The sequence below is a fragment of the Perca fluviatilis genome, chromosome 4 (genome assembly GCF_010015445.1).
Source record: "Perca fluviatilis chromosome 4, GENO_Pfluv_1.0, whole genome shotgun sequence".
In the NCBI taxonomy this organism is placed as follows: Eukaryota; Metazoa; Chordata; class Actinopteri; order Perciformes; family Percidae; genus Perca; species Perca fluviatilis.
In genome coordinates, this window is record NC_053115.1 from 20839778 (window position 1) to 20867249 (window position 27472).

The following is a 27472-nucleotide window of genomic DNA, read 5'->3' on the forward strand; positions in this document are numbered from 1 at the left end:
TATGAGCCAGACGCTGAGCCGAACTCTGAAACAACCGGGCTAAATGGAGCATGGTGTGATGAGGACGAGTGGGATTCAGACGCCACTTGTGGTCAGATATTACAGAAACATAATGCATTCGCACATTACAACTATAAAACTGTTGTTTGGAGCAGCATGCAGATTACATAAAAGTAGTCTATATCCACAACGTTGCACTTCCGGGATTGCTCTGTTGCCGCCAGAAATTATCTAAGGCTTTCTTTGTGTTGTAATTTTAAACTCTGGTCGATTTATGAGGACTATGGTTAACTGCTCCTCAGGTCTCTGCAGGGTAAATCCAGACAGCTAGCTAGACTATCTGTCCAATCTGAGTTTTCTGTTGCATGACTAAAACAACCTTTGAACGTACACGTTCCACCAAAACAAGTTCCTTCCCAAGGCTATTTTGCAGTGGCACCATCCGGTGCTTAGCACCACCCAAGGCGATTGTGATTGGTTTAAAGACATGCCAATAAACCAGAGCACGTTTTTCTCCCATCCCAGAATGCTGCGTGGACCCTCCTCCACAGCGCTGTGAAGGAAGGTCTGGTCTTTATGTGGCTTTTCTCCACATAAATCAGCTGATTAAAACCAGTGGTTAAAAAACAGTAGTCGCCCACTAGTGGACATGGTGCAACAACAATAAGATAAGATAAACATAAAATACTCAAAAAGAAACTCAGTTTAGAAAATATAGACTAACTACAGGCCTTTACAAGATTACAATTTTGTTCAGCTGTTTCTGCAGTGTTGAGCTTGTAAGTTACTGACCAAAACGAGGAGGCATAACCATTTATTCTATTCAACACTTAAATAAATTCAAGCAGGCATCAGCTTTTAAATTCTTCTCCATGGAATCTTTGAAAATGTCCTTGAACGTGGTGTTACATTAAGAGTGATTCAAGCGCCGAACTAAGTGCTCTCTTTGTTGAGCTTGTATACCATACACATTACAATGTATAGTGTTCATTTTTCATAGTGACTGTTCAGCTCTAAAGTTGTAATTTGTTTGTTTATTTAAGTTGTTAAGGTTGTTCTAGATGTGTTCGTGTTAATGTGTCCACCCTACATGCCTTTGTCAAAAAGAACTAAATGAAAATCTGGCAATTAATCTATAGTATATACTTAACTAAGATTAGTGTACATCAAATTTCTTGAAATACTCATAAACAAATTAGAATAACAGGATGTATAGTTCAGTCCTATAAGTGTCTTTATGCTTGCAAAAATATGACAAACAGAACATCACATTTAATTTAATAAATTACTGTATATATCACACCTTTCTTTTCGGTGTAGGCCCTAATTATCATCTGCTAAATAACAAATGAATAACAGGCTAATAATGATTAGGGCAGACCTGATGGTGGTGAACCAATGATATTTGCAGGTATAGCTTTATTTGTGTGATTTCAAAAACATACCTGTTGTAGCTTCAGAGACACACAGAGGTGAACATATTTGTAAAAGAACATGCCTTCCATAAGAGAAATTTGCTATTGTTCGGATTTCACATGATTGATGCTTGACTTAATCCATTGCTCTTTGCGGCTTCCCAGGAGGGTGAGGCGGTCTCTTTGTGCTTTTCTGTCCCATGTGAAGCAAACCAAAGCGGGAGAGTGAGGGTCATAGCTATTCGGCAGGGTACCAGATCCTTCCCACCGGCACATCTGCATGTGAAATCGCCATTTCACCCCTCCACACTCCCTAATTGTTGCTAAAATTATTTGTGAAATTGCCTTCCACCAGGAGTGTTTTCCACGGCAATTGTCACACAATTTTATATGCACGGTGGGCCCACAGAGTTGACACATGCACTTCTTCTTTTCTACCATATGTGTTCTTTTTATTCGAGTTTAATAGTAGCGCTTTTTTTTTAACAATTACTTTTAAGCAATTACTCTTGTGCGTACTCGAGGGCAAGTCAACCTGTTGTCATCAATAGATGTTGTAATTACCACAAAAGCTATAGGAGCGATTTAAATGTTCATGCTGCGCACATTTACTTAATTGAAAGGTTAACAAGCCAAACGCATCTTGTAGTATAACCTTCGCTGGGCAGGGCTGCTTTTGCGCAGCTTTTGTCCATTCCGAAACCACACCATCAACTCCTGACTCAATTATTTTGGACCATGATTTTTATTCACACGAAGCTCAGCGCGTGTTGGAGTGTATGGAGGAACAACTTTGGACATGTTTAGCCTACACTCTTAAAGTTTGATCGAAAACAAGGTGATTATGCTCAATTCATTTAAAAAAGTCCATATTTTATTCAGACTTTAATTCTTTATCTGCAGACAATAAAAAAAATAAACAATTTTTAAAGACATTTTCAATAGTTTTTTTCTAACGAAATTATTTCAGTTTTTTTTATTTGCTATTGTTATGTAGTTTATATATAGGCAAAGTTTTTTTTCATATACGCTTACGTTTCTTCTGATCCATCAAAGAAAAAAAGAAAATGGAAATATCATTTTAAAAGCATTATTAATCCACAGGTTCGAATAGCTGAATGTCAGTGAAGCGGACACATTTGGAAAAGACAGGCTTTAGAATAACATTTAGATATAATAACATTTTGAACTGCTTTTTGGTGTAGTCTTATGAGAGAGGCAGCAGTGAATTAAAATTGGAATGTGTTGCTCTGATTGGTCGGTCGGCTCCTGGCTAAACCCACTCTCTTTCATCCATAAAAGAAAGGCCAGAGAGCCTATGGGAGCGCTCGGCTGTCTCCTCCTACGACATGCACGAAAGTTGGCCACTTAAACTACTTCCAACCAGCCAGCAGACATTATACTGATCCCAAACTACACCAAGGGAAAATAATAACAGTGCATTTTCCAACTCAGACACACAACTTTGTAATGCTCCATTTTGCAGACTTCCCTGTTTAAAGGAGTTTTTATTTAATTTGTAGCAGCTGATTTTTTTATTTTTTTATTTTTTATTTTTTTTTTAATTTTTGGCACGTTCATCGCACCAGGAGAGCATCATTTATTTTTCACCGGTGGAAGGGCTTGTCCAGTTTCTCCGCCTTGGATTTGGATTTGACAGCAGACTGTGCATTATTTTAAGCATTTTCAAGACATTGCGTTTTTTTTTACTTGGACTGGAGTCCGTTTTGTTGTTTGTCTATTGTTTGTTTGAGTGGCTAAATGATGGCTACTTTACCAGGAACAATGCCTCGGATGATGCGCCCTGCGCCAGGCCAGAACTACCCCCGAACCGGCTTCCCCCTGGAAGGTAAGAGAAATGACAACGTGTGTTTGATGTTTGAACTTGTGCTGTGACAAAACTCATCATCAGTACTTCCATCTGTCAGCGTGATAGTCACACAGAGCGCAATTCGTTACCGGCGACATGCTGGGAAATAAAATACGACTTCCAGTCATTGATGATTAGAGTTAACAACCTGAATCAAAAGTGAATTATATTTGCATAAAAAAACGTCAGCTCGTGCTTTGAAAATCAGCTATCATCATAGCCTTGTTTTGATTGAACCTGATATTGTGTTTATTATTCATAAATAATACATAGGCCTACTATTTGTATGAATTTGTGTGGATTTATTTGTATCTGGTTTTAGTTTTTTTGTGTTTAGACAGACCTCTCTTATTCCTGCTTATTATACAGAATCTACCTGAAATATTTGTATTAATTCTTTTTATATAATGTTTTATGTTTTTGATGGTTTGACGTTTAAATAATAGATACATGGTAATTATAGGCCTAGAAAATATTGTATTTTAAATTATTATTTTTTACTAAAATTGAAGCCAACCTGACAGTAATTTACTTTAGATTTTCGACTATAGAATTTAGATTTGTTTTTTATAGTCCAGCTTCGATTGTTACACACACAAAAAAGCAATCTAATTGGTAATTTTTTTTTAACATCGATACCCATACTCAAGTTGTCTGAACATATGGGCAGAAAAAGATCACTTTGTATTTGCATGCATTTATGGAAACAGTTTTCCCATTACACCCAGTTCGTGCTCAAGTGCTCTGGACTGAAATGTACAAAAACCACGTAGCTCGCAGGTTACTCGAGCTGCGGGATTTGTTCAAGTGTCCTGCTGCTGGAAATGGCAATAATACACACAGCAAAGAGATGACTCAAAGGATCACATCAATATTTGTACAGCATGACTAGGAATAATCAAGGTGGGAAGTGTCCCTCTTTAGTCTATCTTGAATGTGAAATTGGATCCTGAAGTGGCTTCGGATAGCCTACATGCTGTCAGCCAGAATGACGCTGGATGAATTTGGCACGACGCTCTCTTAAAAATGTATGATAATGTGAGTAAACAGCGTCCCATTAAAAGTCAGCAACACAGCAAACGCCACTATTTGACTATAACACAAGCTGAATAAGCTTCATCTAATTACATTAAAGTGAACATTTAACGAACAAGATGTGTTGATGTTGTTTTTGAGACTTTTGTTGTTTATTGTGGCGCAGTATCCACCCCTCTGGGCCAGGGTAGGGTGAACCAGCTTGGCGGTGTGTTCATCAACGGGAGGCCCCTGCCAAATCACATCCGACACAAGATAGTGGAGATGGCCCACCACGGCATCCGACCCTGCGTAATCTCGCGACAACTGCGAGTTTCTCACGGTTGTGTCTCCAAGATCCTCTGCCGATACCAAGAGACCGGCTCGATCCGTCCTGGAGCCATAGGAGGCAGCAAGCCCAGGGTGAGTGGGATCCATGAACGGGTTTGTGGGTCACTGCAGCGCGAGGGAGGGCGTCTCGAGGTGCAGCACACCTGAGTGAGCTCAAAACGGATGTTGTGTTAATGCAACAGCCTGATGGAGAGGAACGATCAAGACTAAAAGGATGTCAGACCTCGTCTTTTTGGAAATCTTTTGATGTATGCAATTTAATAATAATAATAATAATAATAATAATAATAATAATAATAATAATAATTCTGTTTCCCGAAAGTTTAATTAGCGTAAACATTTAGCCTACATTACAGTCCACCTGTGACACCCTTTCTGCAGTCCTTACTGGTCATAACAATCTTTGCAGCTGCTACTTTGTTCTTCCTGAATAATACTAAATAAATTTGCAATATGTTTCATAATCGATAAAAGAATCATGAAAACATTAACCTAAAGAACTGAAAATTACAAACACTGAGAAGTCAATTCCTATAATATATATTTTTTTGTCTGTGGTGCTCAGTAGTGACTGATAACAGTATTGTGAGTATTTAATACTAAATCATTATTTGTGTTATTATATCGGCTACATGTTTTACTAAAGGGGATAGACTTAGTTTATTGTGCCGCTCAGACCTTTTAATGGTTGTCTTATTTGTTCGTCTCTGGCATGTATGTAGCCTAAATATTTACATGTTTTAGTGTTTTGTCCTTTATTTTTAATACGTTTTGTATCACAGTTTGTGTTCATCTTTTAAAGAATCCTCTCAATTAAAACGTCTTTTTTTCCCTCCCTTTACACCATTTCAAACCTAAAGCAGGTGGCAACTCCTGACGTGGAGAAGCGGATCGAGGAGTACAAGCGAGAGAACCCCGGTATGTTCAGCTGGGAGATCCGGGATAAGCTGCTGAAGGACGGGGTGTGCGACAGAAGCACAGTTCCTTCAGGTGAGGCTTCATCTGGTAAGCTGCACTTTTTTTTTCTTATTACGAGCGAACACTGCAGCATCACTTCTGAACATCACTTTGAATTCAACATGTTTTAAGCCCCAGTTACTGATAATAACATGTTCAGTGTAGCAGGAAGCACACATACAGCTGTGTGACCCAGAAAAAAACCCACCCTGTTGGGACAATGTGCCTTTGGTGCTCAATAGTTATTTTTCCTTATTGCATTTATAGTGTACTATTTTCCTTTAATGTAGAATTTTATTTTTTTCAACGCAGCTGCTTCATGTAAAACTTTTTCTGTGTTTTTTGTATGGTATCCTAACAAAATGTATGATAGGATTACTATGGTTCTTTTATGGGTTTTAGAGCTAATCACCCATTTACCTTTTTGTTGCCATTAGTGAGCTCCATCAGCCGCGTTTTGAGGGCCCGATTTGGCAAAAAAGATGACGAGGATGACTCTGATAAGAAGGATGAAGATGGAGAAAAGAAAACAAAGCATAGCATCGATGGCATCCTCGGTGATAAATGTAAGTTAACAGCAGAAAGTATATGGCCCTTTTGTATTATTATTATTATTTATTATTATTATTATTATTATTATTATTATTATTATTATTATTATTATTATTATTATTATAGGGTAAATTACAGCCTTGTAAGCAGGGAGCAAATGTTTTAAATACACTTCCTACTTTACGTCCTCTTGGGAAATAGTCCCACATCCGAGCTGCAGCTAAACGCTGAGAATTTATTCCTGCTTTTAACTTCGAGCCAGCAGTTGTTCATTCACTCAATTATTTATGAGAGTCTTGGCAGAAGGTATTTAACAGCAGAAAATTAATTTGTGTAGCGAATTCCTCCTCATTCATGCACTCATTTAACGACCTCTAAACGACAGCTGACAGTTGACCCATTTCACAATCGATGTCAGTTCACTGACATTTCACCACTTGTCAGTTAAAGTGGAAATCAATGTTCATATTATTATTTGCTATATTAGTAATGCTGCGAGGAGGGGAAAATAAAGCTTTGATGCAGGTATTTGCTGTCAGTGTTCGTCAATTGTATTTACAAGCTTATAATAACCTTATATGTGGTATATAATACCTTTGTAGCATGATTTATATATTTAAATAAAAACTATATAAATATATATGTGTATATATAGCAGCATACACATAAGAAATAACAGTTCTTAGTTAATACAACTTTAAATAAGAAAATGTGAGATTTCTCTTATTCTACGTTATTTAATATAAGTAGTTGTTTGAAATTTTACGAGAGAAACTTCTGTTTTTACTGTCATATTTTATAATCACGTTATCTTTAGTGTTTTTCTACGGAGTGAAAAATGCAAAGCGTCCAAACGACATAAAGGTTGGCTCTTTTGGTGATCAAACATGAGTGAATTGGGTTTAGATAAGAGTTCACAAAAGCCTCCTTTTTCCTCAAAAGGACACTGCCAAAAAATTTTAAACTTCAAGATGAACTTCATGAGCAAAACCTCCCCTCCATTGACGCTTTTCTAAAGTAAAGAGTGCAAGGTACAAAAGCAAATCCTGGAAAGCAGGGCAGCGAAAAGGAGAGTATGGACACGTCCATTCTCATTCAAAAATCGGGTAAAAGAGAGTGAAAACTTTGGACAAAGGGCACGGAGAGACATAAAGGGAGATGAATTATTCAGTACACCCCGCTGGTAGATAGTTTTGTAATTTTATATAATGGCCCGTTGGAGAAGAATCAGTTGATAGCGTGAAAACGGTGTCTTTTTTCTGCCATCGCACGCATTAATGTTATGAAAGAAATGTCAAAACGTTGTTGCAAATATCTCAAGTGTCCATATTGATGGTGTGTAAACCCTGCTGGCTATAAATGGCCAACGTCTTTTGGAGAGTCTGCTCGTTACGCACAACTCAGCCGCGTAAAACTGAGTTATGTTTTCTGAGTAATGTGATAGTTTGACTTTTAAAGTGTTAACTACATTATCATTGCATTATTATTGACTGTTCACTGTTGGTACAACATATCCACATGATGTTCCTGCTTCTATTTCTTTTTCTTAGCGCTGCTTGTGTTTTAAATTGGGACTCAATTACGTTGCTATAAAAAGAGACGCACCCTCTGCGTAAAGCAGTTTAGACTACCGGCATCCGGATGGCATTTAATAATGTTAATACTTATTAGAGTAAGCACTGGAAACGATGGTTGCTGAATAGGTGGCTGTGTTCGTGCCGGGTGTAATAGCTCGCAGGCATGGTAAGAAATGTATTTATCCCCAATCAGCCCCTCACTCTCCGAGTTTGAAGCATAGCCCTTATGTGGAGAGGGGTTTTAAAGCAGATTAAATAGAGCCTTTTATTTCTTTTCACTTTCATCTCACAGCGGAGCTCACAGTGGCTCGCCCAGGGCACAAAAATTCATGAGATTTTTTTCGTTTACTTATCCAGATTTTAAGACTTTATTTATTTATCTATTTGTTTATTAGGCCTGTGTATTTGATTTTCTCAGAGGTTACATCACGGATTTATCCCAGCTCTAATCTAGCTTTATTTAACGTGTATTAAACTGCTAACCATATTATAATGTACATTTTATTTTGTTGCTTGGAGTCAACTGTTATTTCTCAGGATAGCGAAAGCTAAACCAAACAAAACTCAGTGTATACACCGAAATCAGTTCCACCGTTTCTCACTACTGTAGTGGCCTTTTTATTCCATAATTGTTAATCATCTGTTGATCACCGATCTAGTTTGTGTTGAAAAAAAGTTGGCGCGCACTTTTAAATTATATGCCAAAATTAGATTACGCGTAAGAAATTGGGTTAAAATTGCACAACATCTGTGCAAACGTGGACATCCTTTTGTTTGCGCCACACCGCTCAGAAAGAGAGGGTGAAAACAGCTGTCCGGCGTCCATCTGCCACACTAACGCAACCAACCTGACCGTCAGATGAGGTGGAGACAGGCGATGGACACTTCAGCAAATCGCAGGATTACCTGAGGTGCTCAATTTAATTAAACAGATGTCAGGTGGGATTATTTCCGAGCATCATGGAGGGAAAGTGACAGAGCAGCGAAGAGGTGTGAGGAAGCCAGACAGACCAAAGATACAGTTTAGGATTGGCTGAAAGGAGGCTCCTATTATATGCAGTGAAATGTAATTTGTAGCGAAATGAATGTGAGGCGTAAATCATGACTTACACTTTGTTCCAAACATAATTGTAGAAACCACTTGTCTCTAGATTTTCATTTTCCATTTCGGTTTCAGTGTGTGCTGTATGTTTCCTGCAATGTTAATCTACGTCATACGTCAACCAGTTATGCAAAAAATAGTTGTTTTTCGATTTATCCTGCACTTGCAGGTACATAAGCATATATTTTCCTACAGAAACAAAGAAACTATAAAAAAAATAATTTCTGCTCAGCCTATAGTGATGAAAACTGTGAGAAGCTGCCCCCTCTACGCGCTCCACGTCACAAACACGCACGCACTTACACACACACACACACACACACACACACACGCACACATACATACAAGCATGCGCGCGCACACACTTTCGTGCACGCACACCCAGTCTCTTAGTGTATGGTAATATAATGTAGCTATATTTCGGGTCTAAAGCCGTGCTGAATGAGAAGGACAGGGGAATGAAGCGAGAGACCACTTCAAACAAATCCATCTGGAACAGTGTGTGAGAGAGATTCAGTGAAAGTATGGGGAAGTTATTTAGCTATTAATAACGTTTTTTCCTCAGGCATTGAGAGTGACTCCATCTGCACTTTCTCGCAGCTATTTGGCTGGGTGGAAATTGAGGGAGACCCAAATGTTGGGCAGAGATAACATACCCATCATAGCCCAGACCCTGCGCTGTGCTTCACTGCATTAAACTCGGATTAACCTCCCCTGTCCCCGCAGCCACTCAAGCCACATTTCACTGGAATTTACATCGATAGGCCTACATTTTTTCTTATAGAGGGGGCAGGAGATGAAAGACGCGACAACATCGATGATAATAATAGTAACAACAACTATAATAATAATAATAATAATAATAATAATAATGATAATAATAATAATAATAATAATAATAATAATAAATAATGATAATAATAGTGATAATAATAATAATAATAATAAGAAGAAGAAGAAGAATTACCATCATCATTATCATCTTAGGGCTGTTTGTATTTACAGTAGTCTAAATTAATGAAGATGGAAAAATATAGGGCCTATTAAATATTGAAACTAAATTTAGAATTTTAACAGTTTAACACTTCTGAACCTTTGGCTATATCTCTGCATCTAAAGGATATTTAAATCTGTTTTGTTTTGAGTGTTTACATGATGTTTAGTTGGCATTGATGATAGCTACCGACCTGTCGTCTTTCTATTATGTTTGTAATAAACAGTGACAGTCACAGATGACGTGTCTCTGGGAATATGCCTTTAATAGCTGCTCCACAATACGAGAAAAAATAACAAAATAGGATAAATAGTGAGCACAGCTAGTTTAAATTACAGCCAGTAGGTTGTGAGGTAAATGCAGTGTCACATTCAGTAGACACTGGTGTAACAAATATCAATTTTAGCTTCAGTAATGGGCTATTTGTTGACACCATATAGGCAGAATAGGCCATCCATTCATTTAGTTAAGGCTACTACAATATTGAGCAGACTTAATATAATAAATACACAACAAAATTCCACCTGAAAGAAATGGTGACATGTTATATTCAGCATATCATTTTTATTCAAAAAATGGTGGTCTAATTTGTCGTTAATGACATATTGCGAAATGTTATGGTGAAGAGCTACTACCAGTGTAACAAATTAGCCTATTGGTTCCAGCAAGGTAACATGAGCAAACCGTGCAACATAATAACATGGAACCCATGCTTAGGAGTAATGAGTAATGCATCAATTTTGAGGAGTGCAGTTTAAGCTTGTAGGCCTACCACACTGCAGAGACATTTCAGTGTCAGGAGCTTTAAGTGTCAGCAGCATTAGGCTAAATAAAAAAATGGAGTAGGCTTAAATTCATTCTGTGCTGGCATTTGACTTTGATCACATCAGAAATATTCATGGAAGCACAAACACTGACTCTGCCACCATTATCCAGGCTGACAGTGATACCTCTCAAGGCTGTCTATTAATTAAAGTGGCGCTTACCATGTGGGACGACTCCCTATCTGGGCACAAAAATGGTTTTTCCATCTCTTGTGGGGCTCTTGAAAAGGGGCAATCTTTCCTCTCCAGCTTCTTGTGGGAAATTTAAAAGTGTACAGAGGAAGACATGGGGATTTCTAGCTCATTTATAAAGACGAGTTTATAATCCTTTCCTGCTTAATAACTTAAAAGGATTCAATTTCTCCCCTCATTTATGGGGTTATGATCACACATTGTTAAGCGCAGATAGTAGCATTTCAAGGTTAACATTTCCTGCTCGAAAATATCAGAATGTAAGCTGTAAACCATAGGTGCCCTTTGTTTAGCCTGCAATTTCCCCCCACACATGCTGATAGGCCCGTTTTAGATGTTGTTACTATTAATGTGATAACAAGGATGAAGCCGAGGAAGACCAAGTTGATAAGATGCCTCTATGCCACCGAGCATTTTTTAAATGATACGATATTTAATTATAGCATATAATTTCACCATCGAGAATTAAACTCAGTAGGCTTATGCAGACTCTGAGGATTGAATGTCTGGTTGGGGGTCTCAAACCATACGAGACAAATTAAAGAGGAAGTGTTGCCCTCCAGGTATCCTGTCACAACAGTAGGGTGCTTCAGCACGTCTCTCATTTCTGTCTGTGTTTTATTCCGCTAATTTGGGGCTCTGGGATCCTGCCTGCAGGGCTGCAGTCCAAAATAAATAGAAAATCTAAAAATTTTTATCTTCTTAAGTTTGAATGACTCTCTTTCTCTCTCTCTCTCTCTCTCTCTCTATTTCTCTCTCTCTCACACACACACACACACACAACCACACACACACACACACACACACATACATACTCACACACGCACACAGCATTCTCAGCGTCACACATTCATGTCAACAGGTGGAGGTATTGAAATATGTGTAACTTAATTTTTTCGTTTTTTTGGTGACATCATTTCTTCTTAGTGTGTGTATGGGGGATTTGGGGGAATGTCCGTTTATTCCGTTGATAGAGGTAAATACAATTTTGGGGTAATTTGGGGGTGATTGTGTGGTCTTTTTGTTGAAATAGGGTTAACATTTGGGAAATAATTTAAGTGTTGACAGTTGATATTCTGGAAAATATTGCCTATAGGTGTTACCCCATTATTTTATATATTACCCAGTTGTATTTTTCTGCCTGGATATTATTATTTTTGTGGCCAATATCATTACCAACTCCAACTTTAACATCAAATATTATACACTATACACACATACACTGCATTATTATTATTATTATTATTATTATTATTAGTAGTAGTAGTAGTAGTAGTAGTAGTAGTAGTAGTAATAGTGGTAGTATTTTCCATTTAAATATGATTATTATCATGTTAGTGTTACCAGCTTATTGACATTGCCTCAAACATTTACATTTCCCCTTGAGGCGTTTAATGTATTCCCCAAATTGCCACCGCTTTGTTAGCAGTGATGTTTAATTGGCTGGAAGAAGATGAATGAGGCTGACAGGAATCAGCTGTCCAGAGATTCCCCTGTGAGTCTGACTCGGAAATCATAACCTGACCAGCTTTTCCTCCTCTGAAACCAGCTCGTTGAACTTGTCACATCTAATTAGGGTGTTAAAACGCACCGAGTGCATCGGTGGGAAACAGTAGGTGGTTGGTCCGGGGCAGCCAATAAGGCCTTTTTGGGTCAGATGGTGGAGGTGGAGGGGGCTGAGCAGCTTGGTTGGATGGGGATGTTGTTGAATTGGACCGCTGCGGGGTTTTATTTTCTAAGCAGGCCTTTTTTCCGCTATTACTTCAATTATGGCTATCCAGCGGGCTAAACAGGCCAGCCTGCATGGACTGTATAGCCTTGCTTTAATTAGGTATGAAATTAATTAGAGCAGACATTTATTAAAGACTTTTAAGTTTGGCTAATTTTTTTTCCACAGAGTTTAAAGGTATAACAGTGGATTAATGGCTTACAGCCAAAATTACATTTTATTGCATCCCATCATTTCTGTCTAACAGGTGTCAGGAAATCTTTGAATTTCGAGAAAACTAATATCTTCATATTCACTGCTCTGTTTTTTCACCTTCAACTGTATTTTGGTAAAGAAATTAAAACATGGGCATTTGAAATTTAAATCTTAATATTTCTATCTACCCAATTTCTGCAAACTTAATGTTGTATATCAATGACTGGATACACATTTTAATTTTGTAAACAACTTTCTAACTTATTGTGCTGCTTGAGTTAGCACCTCTTGTGCACATGTGAAAATACAATTGTCTTGAATCCCTTTTTATTAAGAGGCCGCATTCTTTTTTATTGAATACTTTTTTTTTTCTTGTATTGGTACAAAAAAGCCCTGTGATGTCTGACAGCCTACTCTCACCATTGTTAAATGAACAGCCACTAGAAAAGGACGAGAGAAAGAAGAGGGAGGAGAAAAGGCCCTTCTGTTATTTTCTGTCTTGAGACTTGCTGCATAGGCTATTCAGGCAAGTTGATGAACTCCTCCAAAAGTTTATTAAGGGGCTGAAAACAATACAAACTAAAGCCTTTGGATGCCTGGGCAGACAGTTTATAAACTAGCTGCTATTGTGCCTCAAAGGCAGATGCATGAATACTTTTGAATAGGGGCCTTCAAACTGACACGATCAGGCTGGACAGCAGCAGTTTTAAAGGGAGAGAGAGTGCTTCTGCTGCAGCTCAGATCTCTGCCTTTTTTTTTGCATTAATGTACATCTGCAAAGGAAAGGGGGGGGGGGGTCGGCACTGTCTGTCATGCTTAAATACACTTAAAAGAAGATATATATGTTTGAGTAAACGAGCACTTTCTTAGACTTTTCTCTGAGGAAATTATATGGAGTATGGCTTCATGTTTATTTATTATCGAAGAACAGAGGTTGTTTTTATCAGCGTAAATATTAGTTTGTCCTCTGAATCATCATAAAAGCAGATGCATCCTATTTTCTTCTTCTGCTAATGTTATATTTTGGGTGTGGAAATTGCACAAGCTGTTATGGAGACCAAGAGCAGAGTGTGACAATTGTTCTTTCCTGTTCTGTCCTGTGCTGAATTTCAAACAAAAAGCTTTCAAATAGTCCTGATCATGTATGCACCCCAAAGGAGATAGAAAACAAGGCAGAAAACTGTTGTACGCTTTGGCGACGTGGATTCACTGTTGATATTTTTTTTTTTTAATGGGGCGCACTGGTTATGCGCACTCAAGAAGATACATTATTCCCCTCCTTTTCAGTAAACAATAGACTGTCACTCTTTATCCCTCTTCCCTCCTCTGTCCCTCCCTCTCCAGCTTTCTCTTTTAGTCTTCTCAGTCTCTGGCTCTGTGCCTCACAACATCAGAGGGAGTCCAGTGATTTGTGACCCCAGCAACCCACACTTAATCTCGCTAAAGAGGGGGAGCATCCAGTTTGCAGCTTTGCGCGCCCTAAATAGACCAAGCCTGCTCTGGCAGGTGTCAACATTAGCAAACAATTGGTCCCCAGTCCCATGCCCCGTACCCCAGTGCGAAACTGAACCTAAACTATTTGAGGCGCGCTGAAAGGAGCCACATAATAGGGAATGTGGAGGGGGAGGAGAGGAGGGGGAGGACAAGGGAGAGATTACACTCTCAGACAGCTATTAGCAGGGATGAGGCTTTTCTAAACAAAAAAAAAAAAAAGAAGACGATCAATACTGTGTTAGTTTACAAAGTGGAGTCATCATTGTGGCTTTGGAGTATTTATTTTCTGCTCCATTGTTTTTCTCGACTTCTCAAACGTCTGTGGGCCGTATTGGCAATCCAATTTAGTTTGGAGGGGGTTCCCTGGGAGGCCTATTTCTTCTCCCGGGCAGTTGTGTGTTAGTTGTGGATTTTGTTTGGGAGTGGGCAGTCCATTGATAGATTTAGTGTTGTAATGAATCCTGATTGGTGAGTAATACCTTCGATAGTGGACGATGACTGGGCTGTCCGGAGGGAAAACGACACTCAGGGACGACAGAGCTCTGCTTAGCCCTGTGGGATTGCAGCTCCTCTACCTCATTAGACAGGAGTGTCTTAGCGAAGAGAGCGGAGGAAATGGGAAGAGAATGAGTTGACATGTGGACTGTTGCTGCTCTCGAGTGGATATGTGTCTTGACAAGAGGGCCAATGTTTTTTTAAAAGCCATTTATTTATCTCTCAGTGCTGAATCCCAGCCATGCCACAAGGAGAGACAAGTGTTCTCAGTAGGGGAGATTAGTTTCAAAGGTTTTAATGGAAAAACCTATAGTTATCAGACAGAAATCTCATTTAATTGCTTTGAGATGTCCTCTTGGTGTCTTTCTTCATGTCTTCCAGAAAAAGAAGAAAAAAACCAGTTTAATAAAGGGAACATCTGTAAAACAAACCTGGTGCAGATGTTCTGCACACATCACTAGAGAAGCTGCCATCATTTTGCTGCAATAAACAAGTGTAATTAACTGACCTCAGGACCTCTACAGACAATGGTGCCTGTTGTCAGAAAGCACCAATAGCATTGTCAACGAGCAATAAAGTGATTCTGAGCATTCATGGCACAACACAGATAAGAAGCCCCAAACATAGACTGATCAGACTGAAGGTAAAATGTTCAGTATTTTAGTTTTTGTCTCGACTAGGTGAATTGCCAAAGGGGACAGACAGTTTACAGAGTTATTTCAGCTTTAAGCAGTATTTAATTAACCATGTAATTTCATGAATCATTGTCATTTAGCCTAATAAGTTATCTACCAAATAACATAAATGTTGTTGCCGGCTGTCAGATAATGTCAAACAATGACAAAGACCGGTTAAATTGTGAAAGATCCACCAGTCATTTTTCAGTATATTTATGTAGGCCATATCGGTCAGGAGACAAGTACTGGTGAGCAGTTGTCTCTTTGATTTCATCCAAATATAATCTTCCAGTTGATAAATTAGTACCATCTTGTATTTATGGCTCAGTTGGTCTTTTCTTCTGCACTAAATTTGAAAGTATGTTTTTTAAACCCTGTGAAAGCTAGATTTTACTTACTGCTTCAGGAGGTATTTCACAAATATCCTCCAGTATATAGACTCACATTTAACATATTTTTACATTTGTTTCCCTTCTGTAGTTTAGAAATATTAATTATAATGATTGATTATCATTGAATCAGTACCAAATAGTTGAATTTAGTCTTGGAGTCCTCTCGTTATTATTATTATTATTATTATTATTATTATTATTATTATTATTATTATTATTATTATTAAGATCTGTTTTGGTTAAATGTAGCATGTAAATTTCATGTTAATTACACTCTTAAGATTTGAAGATGAACAGTGTAATAATAATAATAATAGGCGGGACCTTTGGCAGGAATACATCTTTGTCTTAGTGATTAAACCATTGTTATTCTGCCAAACACAAGGATCACACAAATAAGTATACAGTACATCAGGACATCTCAAGCTTTATTATTTAGATGTTAAATTGTGCAATGAATAAGGAGGTCAGAGCCACATAATTTATTGAAAGAAATGTAGTTTCCTCCAATTCGCCTTGCCACCTAAGGTTGTCAAGCTCTGACAGCTGGCACAGATCGGGGACAGTGTGTTGCATTATGACCATCCACTGGTTACCATGGAGCTGCATTACAAAAGACAAAAGGCATTTCTGGCTAATTTTATTACAATACAGGAATAGCCCACATAATGTGCAACAGTAATTACGTTTAGCACAGTGCGCCCCTGCTCTCCCTCAGTGATGAATGAGAAACATTGACCATGGTCTGCTAGTTTAAAAATCGCCATTAGCCTATGCTACTTAGGGCCAGAACATTTCACATTTTATGCTCTTGATCTGCCTCAACACTGAAATATTCATTTGTTTTAATTGTGCATGTTTTTTTCATAACCACAAAGACAATAAACATGTTCCCTGAGTGTTGCAAATCAGAAATGTGTTTTTTCCCACCAAGTTAAAATGTGTAAGCGGTTGTCCAAACAGTGGGGTGGAGCTCCTGTCTTTGCCGACAAAATAACAACTTCAAATGTTGTCCGCTATTTTCAACTAATGGGCTTATTTCTGCATCGTCAGTCATTCTCTCCTTGGGGAACATGTAGTCTCTGTATAAAAAGCTTTGCTACTGTGCCACATTACAACCCCTCAATATGGAGGGATCTTAGAAATTAATGCCAAGCACTGTAATGCTTCACTGTGCCCAGAAAAAAATCTCTTTATTTGAAATATTCATTAAATTGTTGAATATAAAGGAATGTCTTTTTGTTAAGTTGCAAGCCACTAAATGTCCATTTACTATAACACAGTGTAGTATAATAATATTTTTGAAAATATGTTTAATGATTTTGTATTGCATATGAAGATTATGGAGCCATTTATCTGAGGTTTCAAAACACACTATACTATTTTTATTATTATCCAATTACAGAGAGGACTCAATGTCAGGATGCATAGGCATAAAGTAATATTCAGACATATAAATCAGTAGCCAAAAGGCTATATATATATACATATATATATATATATATATATATATATATATATATAGTTTTTTGTAGCTTTATTCACATCACATCAATCCTAAGGTTTCTATTAAAGTTTCCATCATTCTTCATAACTCTTCTTTCCTTCCTTGTGTCCTCTATATCGCACAAACTTTTTCGCAATATTTGCTGCCCAGCCTTGTCCAGAAAATTAGGAAACTTCCCTTTGGGCACATAAAAATGTCCGCTGTGCATTCCTATACTGTGCCCAGTAATCTCTCTTTGGCTTTGTTGAGAAAATGATTTGTTCCTCTAGGAGACCTCGGCTCATAGCCCTGAGACGTTACTGTTTGATTTCCTGCGTAGGTTTTTAGAGTTTTTTGCTGGGGGACCGAGGCTCTGGCTCCAGTGCCATTTGGCAGAGACCCCCATGGGCTCCTTTTTACTTTCTTGTGCTCTCTGTTAATTTCATTACTTTCGCTTTGACCTCAATTAGCAAAGACTTGAGCTCAGGCGGTGACATTCTACTCGACAGAGGAGGAAATTCAGTCTTAGTGAGGGGAGAAGTGAGAGGTGGCAACAGTCTTCCTAACAAGGTTCAAATTTGGTATCCTCTGAAGTCTTTATGGGTCCATGTGGCTCTCTTAGATCCTTTATAATCTAGCTTTGTTCTGCCACAGTAGGACATTATATGATCATTTAGCAAGTAACTTCATATATGCATTTTGAATTGTGTAAATTATTAAAACTAACATTTTTGCAATGTTAGAAGTGCATTTTCCTTAATATCTACATCAAGAGAAGTCTTTCAAACTAATGTATGTATAAGAAATAAAAAAAATAAAAACTAAACAGTACTCTGGAGAGCAACAGTACTGTAATTGCCTCAAAGTATATCTTGGAGTTAAAAACAAACATATTGTTTAATATCCTAGTTTTAGTCAGTAGTATATTAAAGAAAAAAAATCCCAACCTTCGAGCCCTTCACGCTTTCACACTCAGGCAGCGCAGAGGCATGGGGAGTCAATATGTCAGCGTTTATGGATGCCCTGCGGAGCTGCACAGGGCTGTCAGGCCCCTATTCATGCTCTAATGGCCCCCCGAGGAGCCCGTCTCTCTGGGCTGAAAAGGCCGGGAGGCCCAGTGGACGCCCTGTTGTTGAAGGTGAGCGTGCGCTCTCATGGACGCGCTGCGCCTTCATCCATATGACAAGAGCCATAAAAGAGCATCGCTTTCGCGGCTTCTCCCTCTCTGTCTCCTCTGCTTTCTCTTGCATCCCCTACCCTCCCTCCTCTCTCCCACTTTCTCCCACCTCAAACAGAGAAAAGGGGGCTAATTGTTTGTTGTGAGAGCCAAAGATTATAGAGCCTCCCATCTTTCTTCCTCCCTTGCATTTTTCTCCTCTTTTTTAAGCCCCCTACTCCCTTTCTAAATAATGTGATTCTGTCCAAGAGACAAGTGAAGAAAAGTATTGGAATTTTCCTGAGGAATGTCGATGTAAAAGAGCCTAAAACTCTGACACTGGCAGTGGTGAAATGTTGTGCGTTTGGTAGCAAAAGCAAGGCGGCCTTTTCTATTTTCATCAGGTGGTCTGTTTGAACAGTTTTAACAGCTACTTCTTATGTTAAAAAGTAAATTAAAAGCTATACACATTTTAGAGCTCTTGTTCACTTCTGCTTTCCTTTCTCCGATGTCCATCTTACCACTTGAAATAGATTTTGGGACAAGTGCCCTTGGCCGTGGGCCACCTGCCATAAACTGGTAATTTACATAATAGGCATGAGACAAAGCTGAATCCAATGACATCTGTCCATAAAGGTGAGCTGAGAATGATCTTATTTTCGATAGACGGTGGATTTTTAATATCCTTATGTAAAGTTACACATCTCATCCAGATTCAATTTCAGCTAAATGTCAAATTACGGCCCAGAGAAGGTCACTGACAACCAGAGGAAATTGATGATGCATTTTGGCATGTTACCAAACCAAGTAAACAGTTAACTTGATTTTGCCACATACTGTATGCAGTCTTTTTACAAATAGTTTGGTATGTTAATCAAAATATTTTAATCTAATATATATGAATAAGTTCCGATTATGCTGAGGCTATACGCTCACTTTTGGAGTTTTGTTTTTGTTTTTCACTCACAGGGAGATAACTACAGGAGAAGATTATTCATAGAGAATTTGTCTTTAAACCATTCTGCTTATCGCTGTCGTCTATCTTGTATTCACATAAGGTTCCTATCTCAGATACATCCTTCGGTAAATGCCTTGAATCACATGCCTCCTTTAACTTGGCAACCCCTTTGGGATGAACAGGCATGTGCATTAAGCAGAGATTCCGCACCATTCTCAGAAAAATGCAAATTGGGAAGTTGTTAGTTATTTGATGTTGCTGCACGATCCCCCCCGCCCCCGAAATATCCCTCCACTCCAGTGTCGGTGGTTGAATCGCATGCAGTCCTGGGGACAGGCAGGGCTGTTTATATGCAGGCCTGGAGCAGCAAAGACAGCACAGAGACAGATGCATGTCAGAGATAGCAGATCCCATCTCAGGCAGATGCCTCTTATCACAGGCCTGTTTGCATAATTAGGCCTTTTGATATTCACCCCCTCTGACTGACAAAAAGTATAATTGCAGTATCAACTACGACAAAAGGTAGGCACAAAATAAACAAGTCAACATAAATAGGGAGAAAAGACGCGGTGTTATTTTTGTCCTATGGGAAAAAAAGAGGGAGGAAAAAACACCATTTTAAACTAAATCTGCTGTCAGTCACAGTCAACTGGTGTGACTCGGTGCTCAGAGGCTGGTCCTGTGAATGCCTGCAAAACACAGAGCGTGAGGCCTGATTGTAATTATGCTGGAACTAATATGCTTTTCAAAATGAGCCATTATGAGCTAATGCTACACTGCCAAAGCCCTGTCTGTTTTTGTCCCTCTGTCTTGGATAGTTTGCAAAGGTATGGCTGATATTGAGGCCATGGGTTATGATATCAGAGGCAGTCTGACTAGGATGAGCGCTACTTAACTTTAGGCTAATACTGCTCACAGGTGAGTCAGAGATGAGGGATAAAACACCTGAAACCTGCACCACTGCAAAGGGATGTTCTTTAAAAATGATTCCAATAGAGACACCTACGATTTCTGGTTATTATTACATTTTTATTTGCACAAAGAGTGAGTCATTTCTTTTTTTATTTCATCGTTCACATGCGTTGTAGCTGTGTTTAATTTTTGTTATTTTGTTTGTTTTCATGGATTTTGCTGTTTTTCCCCATTAGTGAAACACCTCTGGGTTGAAGTAGATATTTTTAGTTCTTTTAGTTTACCCATTTTCAGAATAAAGCTTTTTCACCCTTTTTAACTTTGATAATTTCATAGATTTTTGCTCCTACAATTGATTGTAATGCTTCATGATGAACATTTACTCAAGGCCATAGTTACTGTTTTTTCACTCAGAACCCCCTCAAAGAATCAGCACATATTTAGCCAACATCTGTCAACAACATGAAGTTTATTGCTCTTGTTATGTATCATACATATGTAACCTTATGGATCACATGGCTAATTGCCGGTATTGAGTGGACAGCTGTCTGTTTAATCAGCATTACCTCAGCGTCTCGGGGGTAAAGGTGGAGGAGTGCGAGGGATTGGAGGTAAAGGAAGACAAGGAGTTGGGAAGGGGGTTGATAAGAGGAGGGGTTTTGAGGAAAGGGTGATGATGAGGATCCCATCTGCCTGTAGTCTGAGGAGTCTGTCTGCGGGGTCAGCAGAGGAGCATCAGGGGAGGGGGCAGGCTTTAAACCTCATTGTAACCTTAAAACTATTAACTAGCAGCACAAGTCCTTCAAGAGTAAGAGCTCTTTTTTTATCTAAAAGGTATGGTCAGAATTAAATCTTCATTAAAGCAAAGTTACACCAGTGTGAAAGAATTTAGTGGTTCTCCATGTCTTTAGAGATGACTGTCAGTATGGTATCAACCACATAAATAAAAATAGGGATAATAATGTGTTCATCAACATATTCATTGTTAGTGTTCATCCACTTTGCAACCATAGTTTGTTTACAATAGTGCCCCAATCAAAGCATGACTTTAATAGTCGCAAGTCATTAACAACACCTTTTTAATGTTTTATCAATTATATATAACAGTCTTAATAAAGGTCAGTGATTGATCCACTTCAATTAAACCTTTAAAGTATTCCATGTATTTAAAATATCTCTTTCTTAAGTCATGACATTCATTACAATTTAGGTCAAGGTAGCTTTTACTCAAACCAGTGTTATTTCTAATCTTAATCAAGCACTTACCTAGACAAAGCAATGTGTAAACCTGATTAATTCCTACTCATAATGGGCGCAATTTTAAATCAATATTGGGGAAAAACCTCAGAGGGCCCCTGGAGGAGAGTACACAGTGGTAATCATGCCCACTGGATGGCACATAATTAGATTCTAATTGGACGATAAGCAATGAGACATGGAATGAGTGGTTTATCAATATCCCATGAACCTGTAAATGGAATTACCGCAGTCGTATTATAGGAACGTCTAATCAGAATGTACCTTTTTGTGCCGAGCGGACCATTAAGAAATTGACCTAGACAGCCCTGCAGGGATTTTGTTTGCTGAGTCTTATTTTTTCTTTGATTGTTAACATTGGCACGTGTGAGGGGGAAAAAGAGACATGAAATTAAGATTTTAAAGAGATTTTGTCAGGAAAACAATACCTGCTTGTGCCTAATATGTATTCAGACCAGTTTGTTAGTCATCTTCTCTTTGTACGGACTATTGTAACACCACTGTATTCAGGGATGTATGTTCACCAAAAATCAGTGTCAGGCTCTGTCTTACATCAACATGGAGAGCAGCCACGTGTTTTAATGTATTTTCCATCTTCTATTGGCCAAGTGTAGTCGGCATATAGATGAGTTTTACATCCAACACAAGTCCCAGTTAGCCCCATGCAGTGTGTGCCATTTTCTATTTTCCCTTGCTCATTACAGGCCGGGCTGCTGACCTTGTGCTTCTGGTTCATGTACAAGAGCAGATGTGTTGGTTCTGTACGGCTTAACGGAGAGCAGCAGTACAAGCTATTGTCTGTTGAGGTTTATCAGTCATTAGCCTGATAGCATGCTAAATGGGACACAGATTGCCACAGCGGTTTACTTGTGAAATAAAGTCTGTGAAAGCGCCTCAGACAAAGGGGAGGAAAATAAAATAATTTGAGGAGAAGAGGACTTTAGTGTCTTTCTCAGAGCCCCTTGAGTATGTGTCTACTCTGGCCCCCACGTCTCCCTATAGGACACAGAGGTGACTTTGGAAAGTGATCTGCAGACTGCTGGGCTGGTCTCAAGTGTCGTCATGGCAAGTTACCGGGCAAATGGATATACGCATCCTCATGAAAACCAACAAAGGGATATGTGGTGTATGTACATATTCAACTTTGTATGTTCAAGGGTGTTCTGCCGCGGAGTGAGCCTGTGCTTCAAGAATCAATCTTTATTAAAAAGGATAAGACTGAAGAATTGATTTAATGAATGCGGCCTCATGTCCTGCGGCCACATGTAATCCGCAGAGAATCATTGAGCATGAGCTCAGGGGGACAGAAATGTTCGTAGAAGACTCATAGAGTGGCCTGTAATGATAGTCTCCATATAATCCCATAATTCCTTGTTTAATTAAACTCGGGAGCTGGCCTTGAGACTCCGCCAGCGCTATTGCTCTTTTGTTCTCACAGTTGTTATTTGGAGGCTAGGTTTGAGTATTCTTTTGTCCACTCATGTTGAAGGATTTGACTGGAGTGAGCAATAAACAGAGATCAGAGCTGTAAAACAATGAATTAGACGGTAGGAACTCACTCTGGCGAGACATTCAGGTGAGCATTATAGTTTTCATTTGAGCTGAATAGCGAAGGGCCTCTGTCAGCGGCAGAAATCTCTTCATACACCCTCTCCTTCAATATCTCCCTTTATTGTCCCTCTCCCACACTTTCTGGACTGTGCATGATGCAATCCAACTAGGCCTGGAGCAACACTGGCACATCACGCCGCCTTGTCAATGTCTCAATGAGGAAATTATGAAAATATGAATTTTATGACATAAAATGAAAAGGGCCATGTAGTTTGAATAGACATGCAGAGGAGGTGAAAATGATGCAATTTTCTAAATTCAGTTATAATGGTAATGTGCAATGGTAATGCGTTTTTGCTGTCAAAAATTTCCCTGTCGGCCCGGATTGTACAGCTTTGTGCTGTATCTATATTCCTCGAGCAAAAATTCAGCTTAGTTGAATGCCTAAAAAGTAATGTAAAATATGTTCTAATTCATTTAATAACAGCAGATGGAAACACATGGGACTGAATGGTTTTGGTGTGATATTGTGTTCTATTTTATACACTTTGGCTGAGCTGTGTATGAGCAGTGTGCCCTGGGCCAATGAGAGAGAAAAGCAGGGTGAGGAGCAGCAAGGTGGCCTGTGCAGATTAACCCCTCTACCCATCGACACCCCCGCTTCCCCTCAGCCCTCTGCCTTCACAGCCTCTGGGGCCTCTCACAGAAGCAGGATTGTGTATCAGGGCCTCTTTTATATTAAATAAATATCCACAGATTAAGATAATATTCTCCCAGTTGTATATTCAGAGAGGAGTAGCTGTCATTTGAATCCTCTGTGTTGCTAGTCCCGCTCTCTGGAGCAACAAACGAGGCTCCAAAATGCAGATAAAGCTGTTAGAGCTCCTACTTGATCAGTTGCAGCTCAAATTTGATGTTGTTTTCTACAAACACCCCTCAGTTAATTCACACAAAACACTCCTTAACTTGATTTTATTCCATGATCACACAGATGGCCCTCTGTCTTTTTCTTTTTCACCTCAGGTAACCGCACAGACGAAGGTTCAGATGTAGATTCGGAGCCTGACTTGCCCCTGAAGAGGAAGCAGAGACGCAGTCGCACCACCTTCACCGCTGAGCAGCTGGAGGAGCTGGAGAAGGCTTTTGAAAGGACACATTACCCAGATATCTACACCAGAGAGGAGCTGGCTCAGAGGACAAAACTCACAGAGGCCAGAGTGCAGGTTAGACATACCAGTGACAGTACCAGTGAGACCAGGCATTGTGTTGTAGTATGTCAGGTATCTAGCTATGAAACGTTTTTGAAACATTGGTCCCTGAGATTTCTGCTTCCACCCCAATACAAATGGAGAAATTAGCATGTAAAAGAATTGACATCATCCATGTTACTCTGGATAACCAAAAGAACACACTGTAAACTATTTTGATGGACTTTTTGGGACTATTTCTTTGGTAGAAAGTTCCAGTGAAAACTGTCATGTGTTGGTCATCCTAAATAACAAAGATGTTGTGTCTGGAAAGATAGATTTCTAATGACTAACCTGAGATGTAATTTGATTCATCTTCATTGTGTTGGGGTGGAGGCAGACATCTCAGAGACAAATATCTCAAAACCTGGACAAATACGATCAAAGCTATTTTCTTTCGTATTTGGGTGATACAGCACTGTAAACACATGTAATTGGACTTAAGCTGTGCTAACTGTAAAAATGCCACCTGCTAATGTGCTGTAGTCGCTCAGTGGTGAGACTCATGAAGAAAAAGAGCTGCACACCTGGTGCAGGCCTTGCAGGGATCTGTGCATCCTGAACAACAAATACCATAATTCTCCTAAACACACGGCAAAAGCATCAAGATTGATCCTCGAAAATGTAATATTGCCCTTCTTTTACCCAAAGCAATGTTTACTCATTTGTCAGGAGGATGTTGCCCTTTTTACCGTATTATGCTGTGCATGTAGTTCGCTGCAAATCATTAGCCAAGATGTTTGAGAGAAATGCTTCCCATCTTCACACCTCAGACCCAGGAGCATGTCTGTCTGACAGCCAGGGTGCCCTGCAGTTGCATGTAAGATTTAAGGAAGATATGTACAGTAGAGTTATAGCAGCAGCTGTTCTTCCAAAGATCGAGAAAGGGAGAAAAAAAGAGGAGAGGAGAGAAAGGGAATGCATTCCTGATGGATTTCTCATTTCGGCCTTTGGCCAGGATCTCATCCCATCACTTTCAAGCTCGCCGCTGCTTGTAAAACCCTCCACATATCACAAAGGGTTCCTCATCCTCTCCAGGGACCCTATGCCCCGACAACAACATTAATCAATCAGCCGCTAGTAAAAAAAAAAAAAAAGGACTGGGGCACCCCTCTCCTCTTACCTCAGTCATTCACACTCCCTCTGAACCCCCCAAACTCCTCACCGCATGCTAACTGTTCATCACGCTACAAACATGCAGTTGGGGTAACTAATTCCACACATGTCTTTGTCCATCTTGAAACCCCCCAACATGCAAGGATGTTCTATATGTCTGAGTGTTTAATGCCTCACTCAAGGGAGGAGAAATTTATCTCATGGGTGTTATGAGGCAATATATTAGTTTTAGTTTAAGAGGTAAATGTGGACAAGAGAACTGAAATCATCAGTAATATTTTACACTTAATTGTACAAACCACATAGGAAAATCTATGTAGCAATGCATTAATCTCGTGCAATTTAAAGTCATCATGGAGGACAGTAACACCTCAGATTTGAAAACAAAATTCTCGATCATTTATTCTTGTATTAGCACCTGTGTATTTCTGGAGCTTGACAAAAATATCTAAGCAAGAAAGCGAGAAAAAGAAAGAAGACGGAGTGACTGCTGTTTGCTGTTAGATATTAGACTTAAATGATGTCATGTGAAAACCTGAGGAATTTAAGTCATGGCTATAATTTGTTAATGCTGTTTGCCTCATAATCTAATTCTTAAAGGCTTTGAAAGTCTCAAAAGGTCAACTCAAACCTAATTTTCTGAAGTTATGAAGAAATGGGCTCTGGTAGCCAAAATAAATAGCGGCTAAAGTTGCGCTCCAGTTTGGTGAAGTTAGATATGAATCTATAACTGTAACATAAGTCTGATTGTTTTGTCGTATCATTTCCCAAATGCATCTCAAAGCAATCATTGACTACTGTAAATACCACACACTTTAGATATAGATCACAAAGATAAACTAAATATGAAAGAATTTTGTTTAAATGTGTTTTTGAAGGCTTGTGTACGTGGGTGCATCTCAGCGTTCTGAAAATGTCCACCAGCTGGGCTTTCACATTGGTGCCCAAAAGGCCCATCACAGGGCAGGAGAGAGGAGACCCTTTGGCCTGAGAGCAAAGCTTCTCCAGCACAGCTGCAATGACGCATCTTCCAGATGTCGTTCACAGACAAATTGGTGTTTGGGGCTGAAAGAGAAAGTATGGGCAAGGGGTGTCAGTGCTCCCAGAGCCTCATATTCTTTTAACTTGAATTTGTGTCCGCGGCCATGTTTCATCGTTACCCGTTAGCCATTAAACCCGGTGATAATGTGGGGAGCAGTTTGTTCAGGTTGGATTCAGAGGTAAACTGTAATCATGAGGCACAAACATGGCTGCACTGGCACTTAACTGCCACAGCCTGAAGCCTGTGTTGTAAATTAAAATTAGTAGATTCTTGTGGAAGTGATGAGTGTTTGGCTTAGCGCTGACTCACAACCTAAACTCATAAACAGAGCTAACTCCCTTGTGTCTGCCCTCGCCTGCCATTTTAAGACCCTTTAACCATCCATCTTCACAGCCCGCTGCCCCTTTCAGCAGTGCTACCAGCGCTCCTTCACCACCATGAGCCCTGCAATGGTTTTATCACCCCAACTGACAAATTGTGGGATATGATCCGTATCTCTCAGCAATTAGTTCCAGGCTGTCTCAGTGGGAGGGGATACTGCCAAGTCTACCTTCAGTATGTGCTCCGCTGATGCAGTGTGCGCTGCCACTTTCCATCTGATAACCACTCAGTTTTAACAGGAGCAGGCGGCAGAGCCATTCCATGAGCTATTAGAGAAGAGGGCATCCTTAAAGTCTGTTCCCTTTGCAGAGTGGATCAGGTCGGGGTAGCACTGAGGGGAGGGGGAGCAGGCAATAGGCTGCGGGCCGCTGTAAATCAGCGCACACATATGAAGCAAATTACATTCTCCTCTATTTAGACTGAAGTTTTAAAGAGAGTGACTCCTAAGTCTCGGCTGAGGCTCATCATCCCAGCATGCTGCCTACAGATCACTTTACTAAATCTGTCACATAGATCCTCTTTCATTACCAATAAAC

General features: G+C 39.4%; 1 protein-coding gene across 5 annotated transcripts in view; it reads left to right on the forward strand.

Annotated features, from left to right (window-relative positions):
• The first annotated feature begins 2228 nt into the window (after positions 1–2228).
• pax7a (paired box 7a) overlaps positions 2229–27472 on the forward strand; it is a 46020-nt gene continuing 20776 nt past the window's right edge. The window contains exons 1-6 of one of the 5 annotated variants that reach the window (XM_039799089.1): positions 2229–2253; positions 3196–3264; positions 4487–4722; positions 5511–5655; positions 6045–6173; positions 24174–24373. In XM_039799089.1, the coding sequence (XP_039655023.1) occupies positions 3201–3264; positions 4487–4722; positions 5511–5655; positions 6045–6173; positions 24174–24373 (774 nt within the window). In that variant the 5' untranslated portion in view covers positions 2229–2253; positions 3196–3200. Of the gene's footprint in view, positions 2254–2760; positions 3265–4486; positions 4723–5510; positions 5656–6044; positions 6174–24173; positions 24374–27472 lie in introns of those variants that run through there. The other 4 variants (XM_039799086.1, XM_039799088.1, XM_039799090.1 and 1 more) reach the window with 4 other exon arrangements.